Source organism: Lithobates pipiens, unplaced genomic scaffold, assembly GCF_037356315.1.
Source record: "Lithobates pipiens isolate NorthernLeopardFrog02 unplaced genomic scaffold, aLitPip1_a1.2 Scaffold_16, whole genome shotgun sequence".
Taxonomy (NCBI): Eukaryota; Metazoa; Chordata; class Amphibia; order Anura; family Ranidae; genus Lithobates; species Lithobates pipiens.
Window position 1 is genome coordinate 24744512 of NW_027507748.1, and position 19577 is coordinate 24764088.

At 44.8% G+C, this 19577-nt stretch overlaps 1 protein-coding gene across 1 annotated transcript in view; it reads right to left on the reverse strand.

Annotated features, from left to right (window-relative positions):
• Positions 1–19577, reverse strand: part of CCDC191 (coiled-coil domain containing 191) — a 91991-nt gene that overhangs the window by 18542 nt on the left and 53872 nt on the right. Inside the window, exons 10-12 of the mRNA XM_077479695.1 lie at positions 18382–18842; positions 16253–16365; positions 10386–10468 (exon numbers count right to left, since the gene is read on the reverse strand). Of these exons, the coding sequence (XP_077335821.1) occupies positions 10386–10468; positions 16253–16365; positions 18382–18842 (657 nt within the window). The remainder of the gene's footprint in view (positions 1–10385; positions 10469–16252; positions 16366–18381; positions 18843–19577) is intronic.

Genomic DNA, 19577 nt, shown 5'->3' on the forward strand with positions numbered 1-19577 from the left:
TATATCCTGGGGAGTATCCCCTTCCTCCTTGCCCTGCAGGACCTGGGTCACTTAAAGTTCGGGTTCTTTCTGTGGGACCACATATCCCAGCAGGCCCATAGATAGTAAACTTGCAGTTATCTTTCCACACTCACTTCAGCTCACCCCCTTCCAAAGAAGCCGCATACGCGGCTCGGAGCAAGATGGACGTTTGAATTCTTAACTCTGCTCCGTCCGGGACTTCTGCCTATCCCCGAGGGCCGTTAACACCGCGATTCACTCCTTTTTTTCTATTTATCACCCCTCAACCCGCAAAACCTTGGTGCATGCCGGCGAAGAAAAAAAAAAGCACGGGGCACCGCTCAAAAGACCCTCACACAGTATCTTCTTCGCTCTCAGGAACAGTCCGACATGGCGCAGGATGGCGCAGTCAGGGAGGACCTCTCCCCGGGTCCCGCCACCTCTCCACGTTCGCCGTGTCCATCCTCACTTGCCCCTTCATCTAATGGTGAGTGCCCTGTCTCTCTCTCTAAAGCTGATCTAGAGGAAAGTTTGGAAACCATGTATAACAGATTGGCATCTAAATTCCAATCGGAACTTCACAAAACTTCACATGCCTTATCACAAGAAATCTCTGCCCTGGGAACCAGAACGGAGAGGTTAGAGACTAAGCATGATGAGTTGGCGATTGCTCATAACGACCTTAGCAGAGAACATGAAGCACTATCCTCTTCGGTCAAGTTGCTGCAGTCTCAGATCGAAGACCTTGACAACAGAAACAGGCGCAATAATCTGCCCCTCCGCGGAATTCCTGAGTCTGAGTCTGAGCTCATACCTGTGGTGATTAGATTGTTTAAGTCCCTGCTCCCTGACCATGACTCCAACATGTTCAAATGTGATCGTATTCACAGGGCTCTTCGCCCTAAACCCCCGGATGACAAACCCCCTAGAGATGTCATCCTTTGTATGAAAGACTTTCTCGTCAAGGAAGAAATATTGAGAGCTGCCCGCAATAAGCAGAGAATAACCCTTGATGACCACTTTATACAGATTTTCCCTGATATTGCCCCGGCGACTTTGGAGAGGAGGAGGAACCTGAAGGAGATTACCACGTTCTTGCAATCTGCCCGTATCAGATACCGGTGGGGATTCCCGTTTCGCCTGGTGATCCCTCATAACGGCACAACATACTCCGCCACCACCATCCTGGAGGGTCAAGAGATCCTGGTAAAACTGGGCTTATTGAATGCTTCCGCGATTCGCAGGCTACCCTCCACTCCCAGAGCTACACCTATATGGCAAACACCCCCTACAAGGAGAGACAGACGGAGGATCCGGTATGATGTTGGAGAACGTATGGAAGATAGCCCTCGTTAAGGGTACCTTCTCCGGCCCATCTTGAGGTTCTATTTGCGGTTAATACTGACTCCCAGAGGACATCCACGCTGTGCGTTTATTTTCAGGTTTTTCAAGAGATACTCCCTTTTTTTTTATTTATTTATTTTTTTATTTTTTTATTTTTTTCCCCTCTCTTCCTCTTCCCCTTTTTTTTGGGGGGGGGGAGAGGAGATGGAGAGGAAAAGCATACTTCCCCTACTGTTGTCTGCCTACTCCTCTGGCACTATACATGTCCCTAGGAGCTATGTCATGGCTCCCCTTCCTAGTGGTTGGTTGCTTCTCTGGGGGGTGCTCCCCCCCATTGCGCAACCCTACTGGTCGTCTCGATGTATGATTTTCTCTTTGCCGTGGGAACTTTCTCCCACAGGCTACCATATCTGTTATTAATGTTGTTCCCCAAGTCTTTGTTAAAGGCAGGGATTGTTTTTTCAGAGGTTACTTTTATTTTTCTATGTTTTTTGGTTCTTTCTTATATTGGTCAATCATTTTTCAAATCCTACGATTCTTCTACAGCATATGTTCTTTTTATATTCCGGTTCTGTGATCTGAACATGCCCTCAGTGTTGCTGCATAGCTCCCTACTCATGCGAGCTATGGAGGATGAAGCGGGGACTCCCCTGACGTTCTTGGACCTGGTGGACAAGTGCTCATTTGTGATCCCCTTCCTCCCTCCCCCCATCAATTCTGATCCCCCAACTGCCTACGCATTACCTCATACGCCATGGCGATAACTTGTATTTCACACAACGTTAAAAGAATTTAACTCCCCTTCCAAGCGGCGTAAAGCCTTTACCTTTTATAAACAGCTTGGAGCAAAAATCCTTCTTCTCCAAGAAACACATTTCTCCCGCTCCTCCCATCCCAAATTTTTACATAAAGACTTCCCCCAAGCCTTTTACTCGCTCCACTCGTCCAAGACCAGGGGGGCCGCCATACTCCTCCACTCTTCCCTCCCGATGGAGGTTAAACAATTGTTCAGGGATCCTGAAAGTCGTTATATGATTGTGAAAGGGGTTGTCCACAACAGGGAACTTACTATTGCTAGTGTTTATGCACCCAATGACGGCTCAGCAGCCTTTTTTAGGTCATTTTTTGAAAAATTAGCACAATACCACTCCCCCCATTTGATCATAGGTGGTGATTTTAACTCAGTAGCTAACGCCACTCTAGACCGTTCGTCAACTACGGTTGTTTCTAGAGCTTTCCCGAAATCTCTCACTGGTGGCTTACAGGATCTTCAACTCACTGACACATGGAGGGCACATAACGTGAGTTGCAAGGAATTCACCTTTTTCTCCCATCCTCATAACAGCTATGCAAGATTAGACTACATATACACGTCCCCCATCATACTCGCCAACTCTTTGGAGGCCTCCATCCACCCCTGTGTTTGGTCGGACCATCAGGTTACATCTTTCACTACAGGGTTTATTAGGCTTGCCCCTACACCCCACTCCTGGAGATTGAACGAATCCATTCTCTCTGACCCAGCAGTAGATTCCCAATTAGCTCAGTCTCTGGAGGACTATTTTTCGCTTAACGCCCGCCCAGACACTCAGCCCTCACTTCTCTGGACGGCGCATAAAGCCGTCATCAGAGGAAAAATTATTAGTATTTCCGCAGCCCGCAACAAGTCTAATAGACTTAGAATTGTGGAGTTAACTAGGGAACTAGATCATTTATATAAAAACTCATCTCTGCTACACTTGGATTCCACCAGGCAATCCATCGAACAAAAGCGCCTAGAACTGGACTCCCTTTTGTCATCCAAAGTTGAAAAGTCTCTCCGTTGGACCAAGGCCCGCAATTTACTATTTAATAACTCAGCATCAACTTTGTTTGCTAGAAGATTGTCTAACTCGATTCGCCCCCCTCATTTATACAGGTTGTCTAATAAGGACGGTTTTGTATCCTCACATCCCAGGGAGGTTCTCAAAATCTTCGAGCAATTTTATACCAAACTCTTAGAGTCCCCCCACACTCTCCCCTCCCCTGAAGACTTGACATGGCTACATGATATCCCCTTCCCGACCCTTTCCACCTCACAACTGGATGAACTCAACGCCCCTATCACAACTCCGGAAATCTTAGGGATCATCAAATCACTGAAAACAGGCCCCGCCCCAGGCCCCGATGGCTTTTCGGCCCTTTATTACAAAAAAATACTCCATGATCCTAGCCCCTAGAATGGCATACCTCTTTAACTCAGTCCTACTTGGCCATAGCTTCCCAGAAGAAATGTAGTTAGCCAACATGTCACTAATCCCAAAACCCAATAAGAATCACAATTTGCCCCAAAATTTTAGGCCTATCTCGGTTATGAACAATGATATCAAAATATTTAGCAGAGTTCTAGCTGACAGACTAGCAAAGTTTATCCCCTCCTTGATATCCCCCTTCCAATCTGGATTTATTCCACACCGCTTAATTACAGACAACATCCGCCTGGCAACAGACGTTATCCAAGATGCTAACCTATTTTCCCGCAAGCTCCTCCTGTTAAGCCTGGACATACAGAAGGCGTTTGACAGTGTTACATGGGATTACATCAACACAATCCTCCCACGCATGGGATTTCAGGGGAAATTCCTAGTAGGTTTCAAAGCCCTTTACGATAACCCTAGGACCCGCATAAAACTACCTGGCTGTTGCTCCGAATTCTTCCCCATAGGTAGAGGCACTAGACAAGGGTGCCCCCTTTCCCCTTTAATCTTTGCCTTAGCCCTGGAGCCCCTAGCGATTGCCCTTTTGAGACATCCCGATATCACAGGTTACACTAAGGGTGACGAAATGTACAAATTTTGCATGTACGCAGACGACGTTTTGATGTTCATAACTAATCCCCATGTTTCACTCCCCAACCTTTTTTCGACACTGTCAAGTTTCGCAAAGGTCTCTGGTCTAGCCATTAATGTTTCCAAATCGGTAGCCCTTCCCATAGGTTTTGATCCCACTGATTTAGCCCTTATTAAACAAAACTACTCCTTTACATGGGCCACCTCCCACATACCCTACCTGGGAGTGGGGCTGCCCGGAAATTTTCGTGACCTCTTTGGGGTTAATTATCCCCCATTGATTAGAAAACTTAAAAATACTATTAAAAGCTGGCTCTCTTTACATATCCCCTTTATGGGGAGAATCACTGCGCTCAAAATGGTCATCCTTCCCAGGCTGCTATATCTGTTTCGCTCCCTACCGGTTAGGCTTTCTAAATCTTTTCTCCTCAACCTTCAGTCCCATTTTAACAGATTCATTTGGAATAATAGGTCGCCCAGGTTTGCCAGGGGAGTCCTATACAGCTCTATGAGAAGTGGAGGCCTAGGGGTTCCTCAAATCTGGTTGTATTATCTTACCTGCAGATTTACGCAACAAGCACAATGGTCGATCCCTAATTCCAGAGTTCCTTGGGTGCGTTTTGAGAGTGATTCGATAGCACCCTTTTATCTCCCGGGCCTTATGTGGTCAACCCATCGACCTCACTCAACCTTATGCACGCTTAACACTATGGTTGCAGACAGCCTGCAACTGTGGCATCGCTACAAGCACAAATACAACCTCACTTCGGAGAGCTCTGTGGGCGCCTCTTACCTGGGCGATCCTAGGTTCCCCCCAGCCTACCTACATCCTGAGTCTTTCAGAGTATGGGTTCAATGCAAGCTTACTCAGTTAAGGGACTTTGTGACGGGTTCTGATTTCATTCCCTTTGCAGTATTACAGACCCAGCACCAACTCCCCGACAGGGAACTTTTCAGATACTTGCAAATCCGTCACTTCTTTCTCTCCCATTACAGACTCCGGTCCCAGGTCCAACTCACCATCTTTGAGGATTTATGTTTTAACTTCCCACGCCAAAAGGGCCTGATTTCCCTGATCTATAAAGCTCTAGAGGGACTTACAATGGTTCAGACTCTGAAGTATAGATCACAATGGGAACAGGAGCTTGCACTAGGGACCGGTGTTGTGGACTGGGAGGAGGGATGGGACAACATGTGTAAATGCACCAGATCCTTAACAATTAGGGAAACAGCTGTTAAAGTAATTACTAGATGGTACTACACTCCGGTACGTTTGCACAAGATTTATGTTCATACATCCCCCAACTGTTTTAGAGGTTGCAATCACCGAGGCACTTTTGTTCACATTTTTTGGGAATGTGACCGGATTCGGCCAGTTTGGCAGGAGATTTTGAGATTGATAGACAAACTCGCTGGTAGAGCGATGTCCCTTACTTACCACCACTGTCTTTCTCTTCCAAACCCCACAGGACACCCCTAAACCTCTAGTGAGGCTCGTCCATTCCATCTCCGTTTCTATGCTATGGACTATAGCATTACATTGGAAGTCCTCTTCGATCCCTTTATCTCAGGTTCTCTCACGCATTGATCAAGTAATGCTGACTGAAAAGATTTTCCATACTTTACAGGACACGACTCATATATATGACCTAAAGTGGAACCCATGGTTCCTATTTAGATTACAAAAATGATCACATCGGGGATTTTTTTTTCTTTTCTCTTGCCCATCTGGAAAAAGAAGAACTAAGGAATAAAAAATTAATAAAAAAAATTCTACTTTTGTTATTTTTTTTTTTTTCTCTTCTCTCTCTTTGCTTTCTTTCTAGACTTCTCATTTCTTTCTTTGTGCTGTCTATTCTTATACATTACGAATATGAAGGTCAGGACATTGAATATTTTTGCTTTCCCTCTATTACGATTTCTCATTGGATGTAAGATCTATGCCACTGTAGAACCCTATGGTCTGTTCGCCATTTTGTTATAATCTTGTCATCCAACTGCATATGATGTTTATGTCATTTGATCCTTTTCACTGAAGCTGTTTTCTATTTATCGCTTTAATAAAACTTTTTGAAAACAAAAAATAATATACTTCACTGTGCTTCTAGGCATTGATAAAGCCTTGGACATTTTTTTGTCACCATCTCCTGAATTGCACTGACCTAAACCTAGGGGGGGGGGGGGATGGGGCATTCACCCGCAAGGCTGTGTCGTGTATCTTATTTCCTTTGCACAAATGGCTGGATCCCGAGCAGAACCCTACTGTAAGGTAAACCAGATCTCTACCACCAAAAGGCCAGGGAGGATACATGCTCATGCTCAATGCACACCTGCTAATATTTATAGGCAAAAGGCCAATGTCATTTCTGCAGTGCCAGTTCATCACGCATGTATTTGTGCGCATGCGCAAATACATACGCGAATGCGTGCGTGCACATACCAATTAGCACTTGGCGCCCAGTGGCCTATTTAAAACTGCTCTATCACTGTGAACAGTTGCTGCATTGTCTTCAGCTTGTTCCTGACATCCCAAGACCCGATCTGCTTTTCCTGTTTACTTGTCTATGACCCGGCTTGCCTTTGGACTTTGTCTCTGCTTGTGCTCCAGCTCTGTTACCAACCATCCCGACCTTTGCTTGGTTACTGGCTCTTATCTGCCTGCTGACTTTGTACCACATTGCCCAACTGATACCAACCCTGGTCTATCCTCTGGACTTGCCTGCCGATTTAGTGCCTAACTGCCCGGTTGCCGCTGACCGCTGCTTGTCTCCTGGTTCCACTTTCATCCCATATTCTGGTGCCAAGCTGCATTTGCATCCTGTTCCGAGGACTGTGACTACCAGCTCTACCCACCTAAAGAGTGGGCATCACCAGCCAGATGCTACGGCACACGTGCTACTCCTTGCCTTTACGCTCTCTGTTCCCACCTTCAGGAGTTTTAGGTGGGAGGTGCAAGGGAGGCCTCCACAACATTGCTCTGGGTCTCTGTTCCTGGACCATTGACGAGCCCTCAAATTGTCACATTTCTTGAGCACAAGCCACAACTTTTCCAGAGGCCCCTCAGCTACTTTGAAGAACTCTGTTTGGGGGGGGGGGGGGGGGAGGTCCAATACGAAAATCTTCATATAAATATCTACTTGATCTCCATGCGCAATCGAAACACCCCTTTCTTGCCAAATGGGAAAAAGGACCTTCGGGTCACTTTTACAGAACAACAAAAAGATAGGATTCTCTTTTTTGCCCATACATCTTTGTTATGGTGCAACTATAAGGAAACGGCCTTTATAATTGTGACACGGTGGTACAGAACCCCATCCTTACTGGCCAAACAATTTCCGCAATTGGATGATCGTTGTTGGAGATGCGAATCTCAAGGGGGCACACATATGCACATATTTTGGGAGTGTCCTGGCACCCGTCCATTCTGGCAGTAAGATCCTATTTTGTCAGATATCTTGTAGTCATTATTGACTTCACATGCCAGACTTCTCCGGCTCTATTTGCATGGACTGTTGGACTTTTTTAAGAGGATTATTGTTATCCTGTTGACTGTATTTTTTTCTGGCACACCAACTGCTTACCATTTACTCTTACTTGTCCTCTTTTGTGCACCTTTAAATAAAAAATAAATAAAAAAAGGTGGGCATCCTTTTCTATACCCACTGTAGATTAGGTAGGTCTTCATATTAAATAGTAGCACAGAAAAAAAATATCAATGATTTAAAAAAAAAAAATAATAATAATTTGACGGAGCGATCACGTGGTAAACGCCCGCTATCAGCGGCCATTTACCGTGATGCGCCAGGTCCCCTGGACCCAGCGGTTATGGATGTTCCTGGGTGCATCCATGGGGGGAGAAGGATGTCCATGGATGCCCTCCCAGAATAAGCCGACAGCGCTGTAGCCGTCTTTCGGCTATGGCCCGGTCGGCATGTCATTAAATCATATTTTTGTGATTTAAATCTATTTTTTTTTTGATTTTTATCAAATTTATTTTAATAAAATGCTTTTGGAGTAACAATCTATATAAAGATAGTTTTCGATTTAAGATACATTAATAATTTAGTTTATTCAGCATGAAATGGAGCTTAGTTATGTAGCACGAGGCTGTATATTCTGCAATATTTACATTTTTGGTAAACTAATTCAATGAATCCAAGCTCTGCAGGCTGAGATAACATGCACTGTATTGATGCATTCACACAATTTCACAGTAACAATGAGATAAAACAAAGTTCAGGAATATTCCTTTATCCCTTTGGTTTGAAAATCTATGTACACTACAAACCGTATGATTGAATCGGTTCTGATATTGCTGTTTTACTAACCTGTCAGCTTATTATTCTAAATAGGAAACCTTCATTTTGTTTGCAAATATTAGAGATTCTAACTAACAGCAAGAAGTAGTCCTTACATTTTAACCACTTCCCGATCGGCGCACGCCGATGTACGTTGGCAGAATGGCACAGGCAGGCAAACTGGCGTACAGGTATGTCCATTCGTATTTGCTGCCAGGGGCGTGCGCGCATGTCGGTCGGGACCCCTGCGAGTCCGGTCGCGGGTCCCGCAGACTCGATCACCGCGTGGTCACGGGGAGGCTGAATGGGGAGATGCCGATGTAAACAGCATCTCCCCGTTCTGCCTAGCAACAAGTGACACTGTTCTCTGCTCCATGCGATTGGAGCAGAGATCAGTGTTCACTAACACATAGCCACGCCCCCCACAGTTAGTAACACGCCCCTAGGACACATTTAACCCCTACACTGCCACCCCCTGGTTAACCCCTTCACCGTCAGTGTCATTTACACAGGAATCAGTGCATTTGTATAGCACTGATTGCTGTATAAATGACAATGGTCCCAAAAACGTCCGATGTGTCCGCCATAATGTCGCAGTCACAATAAAAATCACAGATCGCCGCCATTACTAGCAAAAAAAAGAATTAATAAAAAATGCCATAAAACTATCCCCTCTTTTGTAAACGCTATAAATTTTGCGCAAACCAATTGATAATCGCTTATTGTGATTTTTTTTTACCAAAAATATGTGGAAGAATACGTATCAGCCTAAACTGAGGGAAAAAAATGTTTTTTTATATATTTATGGGGGATATTTATTATAACAAAAAGTAAAAAATCGTTTTTTTCAAAATTGTCGCTCTATTTTTGTTTATAGCGCAAAAAATAAAAACCGCAGGGGTGATCAAATACCACCAAAAGAAAGCTCTATTTGTGGGGAAAAACAGGACGTAAATTTTGTTTGGGAGCCCCGTCGCACGACCGCGCAATTGTCAGTTAAAGCGACGCAGTGCCGAATCGCAAAAAGGGGTCTGGTCTTAAGCCAGCAAAATGGTCCGGGGCTGAAAGTGGTTAAAGAGCACTGGTCATTTCAGATCTATCATGGCAGCGCCTGTTAGCGGGCGTCCACTCACCTGCTGCTGCCACGTCCCTCCCCTTGTCGTGTCACTGCCGCATCGCCAGCCGTCCCATTAAAGGGAATGGGGCTGTCGGTGAGTCAACAGCGGGTCAGAGGAGGAGCCGCTGCGGGGCAGAGATGACAGTTGCTCTTTAAAGACGATGATCTAAAAATCGCGCCTTTTTACTCGTGATTTAAATTGTGATTTAAATCAAATCCACCTTGTTAAACTGATTTGGATAATTTTATTGTACAAAGATTGGGAACCTTCCTAGTGAGGACACAGACAGGAACAAAAACCGGACAGAGTGTGTGACCCTTCCATGCTATAAGAAGTTGCCTTTTCCATTACTTCACGGATGTAGCCCCCAATACATGTCTTTGGTTGGTACTCGGAGTGAAGGACCCCCATAAAAAAAATACAGAAGCCCAAAGACAATGGTTTGCAGCTGCACTTCCATCCTTCTTGTTTGCCATGGCAAGGAGCAGACCATGCCAACGTCTGTATTTCTCTTATGGTGGGATTACTATAAAATACTACTCCATTTATATCCTCCCTGGTTTGCAGTGGTGGGGAGTCTGCTGGTAGGAGTCACCCGCAATACACAAGGCCATTGGACGTGGCGGCCTGGCATGGTGGCAGTCTTTCCTTTCACTGGTGAACACAGCGATTCCACTTCAAGCCGGGGGTCTGTGTTCAGCTGTGGTTCTTTGACTCCCCCCCCCCCCCCCCCACGGGTACATCCACTGTTGGAGAAATGCCCCACACGGTTCACATAAACAGCACACGGGACTCACCAACTTGTCCTCCTCGCGTTTCTTTTTTATCTCCTCCAGCATCCTCCTCCTCTCGGCTCGCTGGGCTGCTCTCTCCTCCATCGCTACAACAAAAGAAGACCATCGATGAGAACGTTCCCGACGTGCAAAGCCTCTTTAACCACTTGCCTAACGGGCACTTGTACCCCCCTTCCTGCCCAGGCCATTTTTCATCTTTCAGCGCTGTCGCACTTTGAATGACAATTGCCCGGTCGTGCTACACTGTACCCAAACTATTTTTTTTTATCATGTACTTCACACAAATAGAGCTTTCTTTTGGTGGCATTTGATCACTGCTGGGTTTTTTGTTTTGTTTTTACAAAAAAAAAAAAAAAAGACCAACAATTTTGAAAAAAAAAAAAAGTTTACTTTTTTTCTGTCAGTAAATTTTGTAACAAAGTAATTTTTTGCCTTAATTTTTTTGGGCACTGATAGGCTGAACTGGTGGGCATTGATGAGGTGGCACTGATGAGGAGGCACTAATATGCCACACTTATGGGCACTAATAGGTGGTACTGATATGTGGCACTGATAGGCGGCACGGATAGGCGGCACTGATAGGCACTGATAGGCATTGATGGGCGACACTGATGGGTATTACTGATGGGCATTGTTTGACAGCATTGATGGGCAGCAATGATAGGCAGCGCTAATGGGCACTGATTGGTGGCACTTGTGGGCACTGATTGCTGCCACTGGTGGGCACTTATTGCTGGAATTGGTGGGCACTGATTTGTGACACTATATTGCTATATTGTAATCAGTGCCCTGATTACATTCTTAGATGTCCCCCTCCTGTGTTGAGATGCCGCTGATGGGCTCTCCCAGCCACACACTCTGTCAGTGTGAGGCAAGGAAAGCTGATTACTGGCATCTCCGTGTTGACATGTGACCGGCTGTGATTGGACACAGCCTATCACATGGGTAAAGAGCCGCGGACACAGCTCTTTCCAGAGATCGGGGTCATGCGTTGTCCTAGCAACATGGCGTGGGCACGCGACAACGTTCATTCTGGGACGCCGTCATATGACATCGTCCCAGATCGAGAGCCCCACCGCTCCGCTGCCTATTGATGGTGGGTGGGCGGGAAGCAGTTAAATTGGAAATTTAGCGATAATAAACCTGTTTCTTTTTTTAACTAAAATAACAAACATGTCATACCTACGTGCTCTGTGTAATGGCTTTGCACAGAGCAGCCCCAAGCCTCCTTTTCTGGGGTCCCCCCCCACCAGCGCTCCAGACCCCTCCTCTTCGGCAAGTGCCCCCCCATAGAAAGACACTTTCCCTGGGGGCACCTGTGCCTGCTCACTCCTGAGCTGTCGAGTCTGCATCTAATGACACAGACCGGAGACTCAGCCCTGCCCCCCCCCCCCCTGCCTTCCCTTTTCATACTGTAGCAGTTGATTGACAGCAGCAGAACCCAATGGCTGCTGCTGCTACCAATCTGCCCAATGAGGAAGGAGAAAACCACTTTAAGTCTTACTAGATCACTTCAGGCTGGCCCCTTTTGCAGACATCGCTATGTAAAACATTAAAAATAAGGGCCTGTACTGTTTAAAATCCAGTAATACACAGGCTTACCCTGCTCTGTTGTGCTTTTTTTTTTTTTTTTTTTTTTAGGCACTGTGCTGAATTTGTAGAGGCCGATCTGCTGACAGATTTACTGCTGCTCAGGGGCTCTGGGCATCAGCAAAATGGCGGCCTCCAGCAAAACAAAACAGGAACAAAACTGGAGGCAATTTACAGCACACACTAATTTTGGTAGCATCATTATTAATGCGGAATGCATGTTCCTTGCTAAAGAACATCAATTTTTTTAATCAAGTTGTTAAGAGAAAAGTTACGCTTTAATACTAGCTGCCTGTACTGCCAACCAGGACCAATCAGATTCAATCATGCCATACTTCTGTAGGTATCAGTCTGCGGTGTGTTGGATATTACAAATAAATCCTGAACTTCAAGCAGATATTAAAAAAAAAAAAAAAAAGATTTTTTCCAGGAATGCTTTTATTAAAACTTATACTTTCACATACAGCTAGCAGGAGTACCTAAATCTGTTTTGAAATCAGCCTCCTGGGAGAGGGAGGAGCAGAATTCTGATCCATATAGAGCTCTAATGCTTTGCACAGTTGACATCCCTAGGAGGAGAGAGCAGACGGACAAACTCAAGTGTACTGCTGACCCTTCAATGTCCAATCACAGGCTAGGGTGGTTCCTGTAATACTCTGTATTGCTTATCTGCCTGTGTGATTTATAAAGGAGGCCAAGGGCCTGAGTGTGCTTGTCTAGCATGGTGTCTAAATTAATGGGGCAAGAAATCTATCAAACAAAGCTGAAAAAGAGAATTGCTGAAGGTCTGGGAGTCATCAGCACCACATCCCTTGATTGATAAATACATGGCAAGAGAACAGAATATGGGATTTTTGGAGGTGCCAGAACACAACGATGACAAATAATATATAAAAATATAACAACATTTTATTTAGAAACAACTAAAAATCAGCAAGTCGTTGTCCATACAATACATAGAACAGATGCAGCTAATCTAATTCTAATCTCTACATGTTTTGCCAAAAAATGGCTTCTTCAGGAGTACTTTTATCAGGCACTGCATATATGATCACTATAAATTGAGAATAACAAAATTTTGACAAAATACAAACAAAATTATATAATTAGACAATAAAATTTTGTAATAATAATTTTGTTTGTATTTTACCTAAATTTTGTTATTCTCAATTTATAGTGATCATATATGCAGTGCCTGATAAAAGTACTCCTGAAGAAGCCATAGTTTGCGAAACATGTAGAGATTAGAATCAGCTGCATCTCATGTATTGTATGGTCATTTATGATGACAACTTGTTTATTTTTAGATGTTTCTAAATAAAATTTTGATATATTTTGATATATTATTTGTTGCGGCAAGAGCTAGGTAAGTGTCATATATGCAGTGTCTGATAAAAGTACTCCTGAAGAAGCCATAGTTTGCGAAACATGTAGGAGATTAGAATCAGCTGCATCTGTTACATGTATTGTATGGTCATTTATGATGACAACTTGTTGATTTTTAGTTGTTTCTATATATTTTTTATATATTATTTGTCGCTCTCATGTTCTGGCACCTATCAAACAAAGTGTTTACCCTTTTTCTCCCACCCCTATGAGCTCAACTAACCTACCCTCTTACACTTACCTAGCTCTTGCCACAACAAATAATATATCAAAAAATATCAAAATGTTATTTAGAAACATCTAAAAATCAACAAGTTGTCGTCATAAATGACCATACAATACATGGATCAGATGCAGCTGATTCTAATCTCTACATGTTTCGCAAACTATGGCTTCTTCAGGAGTACTTTTATCAGGCACTGCATATATGATCACTATAAATTGAGAATAACAAAATTTAGACAAAATACAAACACAATTATTATTACAAAATTTTATTGTCTAATTATATAATTTTGTTTGTATTTTGTCTAAATTTTGTTATTCTCAATTTATAGTGATCATATATGCAGTGCCTGATAAAAGTACTCCTGAAGAAGCCCTAGTTTGTGAAACATGTAGAGATTAGAATCAGCTGCATCTGTTCCATGTATTGTATGGTCATTTATGATGACAACTTGTTGATTTTTAGTGGTTTCTATATATTATTTGTCATTGCATTCTGGCATCAAAGTGTTTACAAAGTGCTCCTACCCCCAAGGCAGTCTTTAATATTGAATGGACCCTTTCTTGGGTCCCCCCCATGCAATTTCACTCTCCGCCTGCTCTGAGCAGCTAGACTTAAAATCAGTTTACTATATCAGATCAGGCAGCAATTGCGATTGGTTGCCAGCAGTTACAGCACTTTATTACTGCCTACTGACTGGTTGCTAGAGGTTACAGCACACATTACGGCTCACTGATTGGTTGCTAGAGGTCACAGCACATCATCTCCTCACTGCAGGGGTGCATGAGTTACATACGAATGCTGCCTTCATTTGCATATCAATGCCACCGGCTGCAGCTATTTACTTAGTATTGTTGCTGCTATTTACATATGAATGCCGGTTATTTACATGTAAACACGGGGCCTGCAGGTGAGTCATCTGTACACAACAATAGGGCAGAGCTGGGCAGCATTAGTACCAGCACTTCACACTGAGATATTAGGACACAGCACAGGACAGGACTAAAACTTCAAGGGACAAAGGAATTTAAACCTGGATAGTTGGCAAGTATGAGGTAGCTGTTTTGGATCCCACAACAATGACAGGGCCCAGGGCAGCTGCCCCTTTTGCCCTGCCTTAAAGACGGCCTTGCCTACCCCTATGAGCTCAACTAACCTACCTTCCTACACTTACCTAGCTCTTGCCACTGTGGTCCTCGGCAGTGTTTATATCCTGTGGCCAGCCTATTCCTTCTGATGCCCACACCTGGGCAGTACATCCTCTTAGACTTCTCCTGAGTGTGCTCCATGTGCCCCGCAGGCTCTGCTTCCAGGACTGAGGATTGGTTATCCAGCGCGCTATCTGTGCACGCCACACACTGATTTCTGCCCCCTTGGTGACATCACATTCTTCTAGTGCCTACTGGACAGCCAATCAGAAAGCAGTGATGTGGGTGCTCAAAAGAAACTCCTACTCTGCTGTAGGCAAAAGGAGACTTCAGGTCCCATTGTGTCACGTGACCGTTTCTTCGTGTGAGAAAAAAAAGTGTTAAAGAGGCTTTTGGGTATCTTTTTCTTTTTTAACCCCTTTCACTGTCACTGACGTATATCAAAGTTCACAGCAACATGGGGGTTACACACACACACACACACACACACACACACACACTGTGTAAATCTGACAAGTCGACTGTCAGGTGGAAGCAACGGGGCGGACGCACAGCCACCCAATCAGTTCCACGCACCCCCAGCAGCACAATCTGCACTCCATTAGCTTCAGTGGAGGGCAGAAGAGATATCAGGGGTCTAATAGACCCCCCGATAACTCATTAAAGAGAACCTGTCTCAACAAAAATAGTATTATAAAGGGGACTTTTGGTTTCCCTATGTGATAAAAAATAAAGTTTAGTGAACAAAAAAAAGGGTAAAAAGAATTAAATCTACACCCAAGCACATACCCATGGTAGAGTAATCTGCAGACATGTGAAACCCAAAACCCCGTCTATTTTATCATTGTCACTAGACAACGAGGACCTGCCATGGTTACAAAGCCTCGCTGTCATCATAGGGCCAGTGGCGGCTGGTGGCTTTTTTTTGGGGGGGGGGGGGGCAGCAAACAAACACCAACCCCCCCTGCTGTTTGACGGTCAGTCCGGCAATTACCCCATCATGGCAGGTGGCAGGCAGTGTGGTGCAGCGGCTCGGCTCCTCCATGTTGGCTTCCAGATCCTATCCTCCTCCTCCTCCTCCTAGGTGTCAAATTGGTTGAAAGGACAGACGAACCTATTGGGTGGCCGGTGTCAAGACACCGCTTCCTGATTGGTCGGGAAGAGGATCAATGTTACAGCAGCAAATATTTACTCGCTGTTGTAACACACCTGGGTGGGCTCGGAGCTCACTCTCTTCAACCCGAGCCTGCCCTATATTGGAGCCTATTAGAGCCTCTGGCTCTAATTGGTGCTTAAAACAATAAAAAAAAATAAAAAAAACAGCCCCTCCGCATTGGAATCCATGGACTGATGTCCTGAAAGGGGCCAGACGCATGGATAGGGGAAGGCGGCGATGGACAGGGGGGGAGGGAGCGGCACCCATGTGCCCTTAATGAACGGGCCACCCCTTCATAGGGCACATCTCACAGCAAATCATTTTGTTATATTTTCCCATCCCCCTCATTCTATAAAACACTTACCTCTCACTGTAGGGTGCGGGGTGGAGCAGATGCTGGCCCTCCGTGATGTAGACATCGTGCTCTGGCCTGGGCTCCCATTTGGGACCTCAAATTGAGAAGATGAAAACGAAAATCTGTGGAAGACACAATAAAACCCCTTATTCCTTGCTAAAAGAGAAAGCCAATGTGCCCATAATATATATATATATATATATATATATATATATATATATATATATATATATACCGTATATATAAAAAATCTCTCCCCTTTTTTTAAAAAAATGTTAACTGAACTGATCCCAAATGATTAAAGTATAACTACAGGCAAAACTCTTTTTTTCGTTTTAGATAGAGTGTAGATGGGTTAGAACCCTTGTCAGTTTTTATTGCTGGCTCCTTTAAGGAGGTTCACCCTCTCCGTTTGCCCCATTCACCATTATCAGTGAAAGCTGGAGTAAATGAAAATACCACATTTTGGGTTGTCCCCAGAAAAGTAATAGAGGGGAAATATTCCAATGGGGTCACTAGGTCTGTTGACCTGGGGTGCCCCAAGGAACTCCCTCGATTTGCAGGTATTTTCTCTCACTTCCTGTTTGGCTACGGGACAGGAAGTGAAGGGAAATCTCCCCAATGGGTCACAGTTGGCAAAAAAAAAAAACACCTTACAGGGGTTATATCCCTCCCTTGCTCTCTCCAAAATTTTTAAATGTAAGTCTTCTCCATCCTCCCACTGTAGTGGTGGTGGTGGTGCATGACTCCCTGCACTCACAGTAGGCCCTCAATCTTTCAGGTTGAATGATGTGTATCATTCAACTCAGAAAAGACTGAGGACATCTAGTGGCAAAATTAAAAATTACTCCAGGGGACAGTGCCAAAGAAATTTCAGACACCTTCTGGGGTCAGGTTTTAACCACTTGCTTACTAGGCACTTAAACCCCCCCCCCCCCTCCTGCTCAGCTTTCAGCGCTGTCACATTTTGAATGACAATTGCGTGGTCATGCGACACTGTACCCAAATTACATTTTTATCATTTTTTTCACACAAATGGAGCTTTCTTTTGGTGGTATTTAATCACCACTTGGGTTTTTATTTTTTGCTAAACAAACAAAAAATACAGAAATTAAAAAAAATAAAAATAAAACATGTTTCATAGTTTGTTATAAAATTTTGCAAACGGTTATTTTTTCTTCTTCATTGATATTCGCTCATGAGGCTGCACGGATAAGGCGACGCTGATGGGTGGCACTGATGAGTAGCACTGATGGGCACTGGTGATGAGGCAATGATTGGTGACATTTATAGGTGGCACTGATGGACACTGGTAGGTAGTATCGATAAGCAGCACTGGTGATGAGGCAATGATTGGTTACATTTATAGGTGGCACTGTGGGCATTGATAGGTGACACTGTGGGCACTGATGGGTGGCATTGTGAGCACTGGTAGGTGGTATCGATAAGCAGCACTGGTGATGAGGCAATGACTGGTTACATTTATAGTAGGCACTGATAGGTGACACTGTGGGCACTGATGGGTGGTACTGTAGGCACTGGTAGGTGGCACTGGTGGGCACAAAGGCCTCTGCAGAGGGTCTCCGCGATCGGGACTGGTGTCCCTCTCACAACCACCGGTGATCGGCTTTTTTCCTTCTCCTCGCGCTGGTAGCCGATTACCGACTCTGTTTACGTCACATGATCAGCTGTCATTGGTTGACAGCTGATCACCTGGTCAGGGGTCAGGATCGACCCCTTACTCCGATCTGTGATCAGCTGAGTCTCATAGACTCGCTGATCACAGAGCACACCGCACGCCCTGCAGGGGGCGCACAGGCTGCTCAAGCACGGGAGGACGTCCATGGACACCCTCCCGGCAAATTAGGTCCGCTATGTAGCCGTCTTTTGGCTATAGCACGGACAGGGGTTAAAGTTGTATACAATGTAGGGCCTTACTATTAATTCATCAGCTCATCCCCCACAGTTATTACTTTTTGTATCACTTGACCCTCCCTTCTAGATTGTAAGTTCTAAAGATCAGGGCCCTCTGATCCCTCCTGTATTGAATTGTATTGTAAGTGTACTGTCTGCCCTCATGTTGTAAAGTGCTGCGCAAACTGTTGGCGCTATATATAAATCCTGTATAATAATAATACCTGCGAGGTGCCTCTTGTTTGGCAGGAGAAGATTCTTCAGTCAATGGGCCACTTTCCCTCCTGCGGGTCACTTTTGGTTTTGCGGCGTGGCCCGACAGTTGTGCGGTCACGGCACTGGCGTTCTTGGCTTCCCCTCTTGCGATCATCAGTCTCTGGTTCTCCATCAGATCCTGTATCATCTCTTTCTGTTCCTGGAGCTGCCGCCTCTGCTCCGAGATTAGCAGCTCCTGGAACTGATGGCGGTTCTCAAAGTTCTCACCATAGGGAGGACCTTTCCTCTGGAGCGCCGGTGTCCGAGGGGTGGCGCTGGGCTGTAGCCGCTGCTGGTTCAGCTCGTCGGAGGTGAGAGCCACGTGCTGCCTGGTCACCTGCCAAGCATGCTTAGGGGTCTTTGGTACCAGGGAGGCCTTGTGGAGGACCGGCGTCTGACAGCCGCTGAGTGCACTGCTGTTTCCTTCCCCCTGAAAGCAGATATATGCGAAGGAAAATATGTTAGTAGAGCACTGGACTAAAATCAGGGGCCAGCTTTCTGTCTGCTGGGGCGTCCTGGAGGGTCCCCAGGACAGTCTAAGAAGTGTAGAAGGGATGAGTGTGCCACCACTGTAGTAGGAGTCCAGTAGGCTAACCAACGCGTTTCGGTGGTCTCAGACCTCCCTCCACATCAAGTGGAAATGATTTGAAGAGAAAAATTGGACAAAAATGATTACTAATCTAAGCATAGGGAAAGTGGCCATGGCCTTTTAATTCTACATGGAGGACGACGCATCATATCACATGTGATGGGACCAAAATGTTTTTTTAACCCCTTCAGCTCCAGAAGGTTTTACCCCTCTTCATGACCAGAGCTTTTTTTTTTGCTATTTAGCACTGCGCTACTTTAACCACTTTCAGACCGGACCAATTTGCTGGTCAAAGACCAGACCACTTTTTGCGATTCGGCACTGCGTCGCTTTAACTGACAATTGCGCGGTCGTGGCTCCCAAACAAAATTGACGTCCTTTTTTTTTTTTCCCACAAATAGAGCTTTCTTTTGGTGGTATTTGATCACCTCTGCGGTTTTTATTTTTTATGCTATAATCAAAAATAGATTGACAATTTTGAAAAAAACGCATTATTTTTTACTTTTTGTTATAATAAATATCCCCCAAAAATATATAAAAAAACATTTTTTTCCCTCAGTTTAGGCCGATACGTAT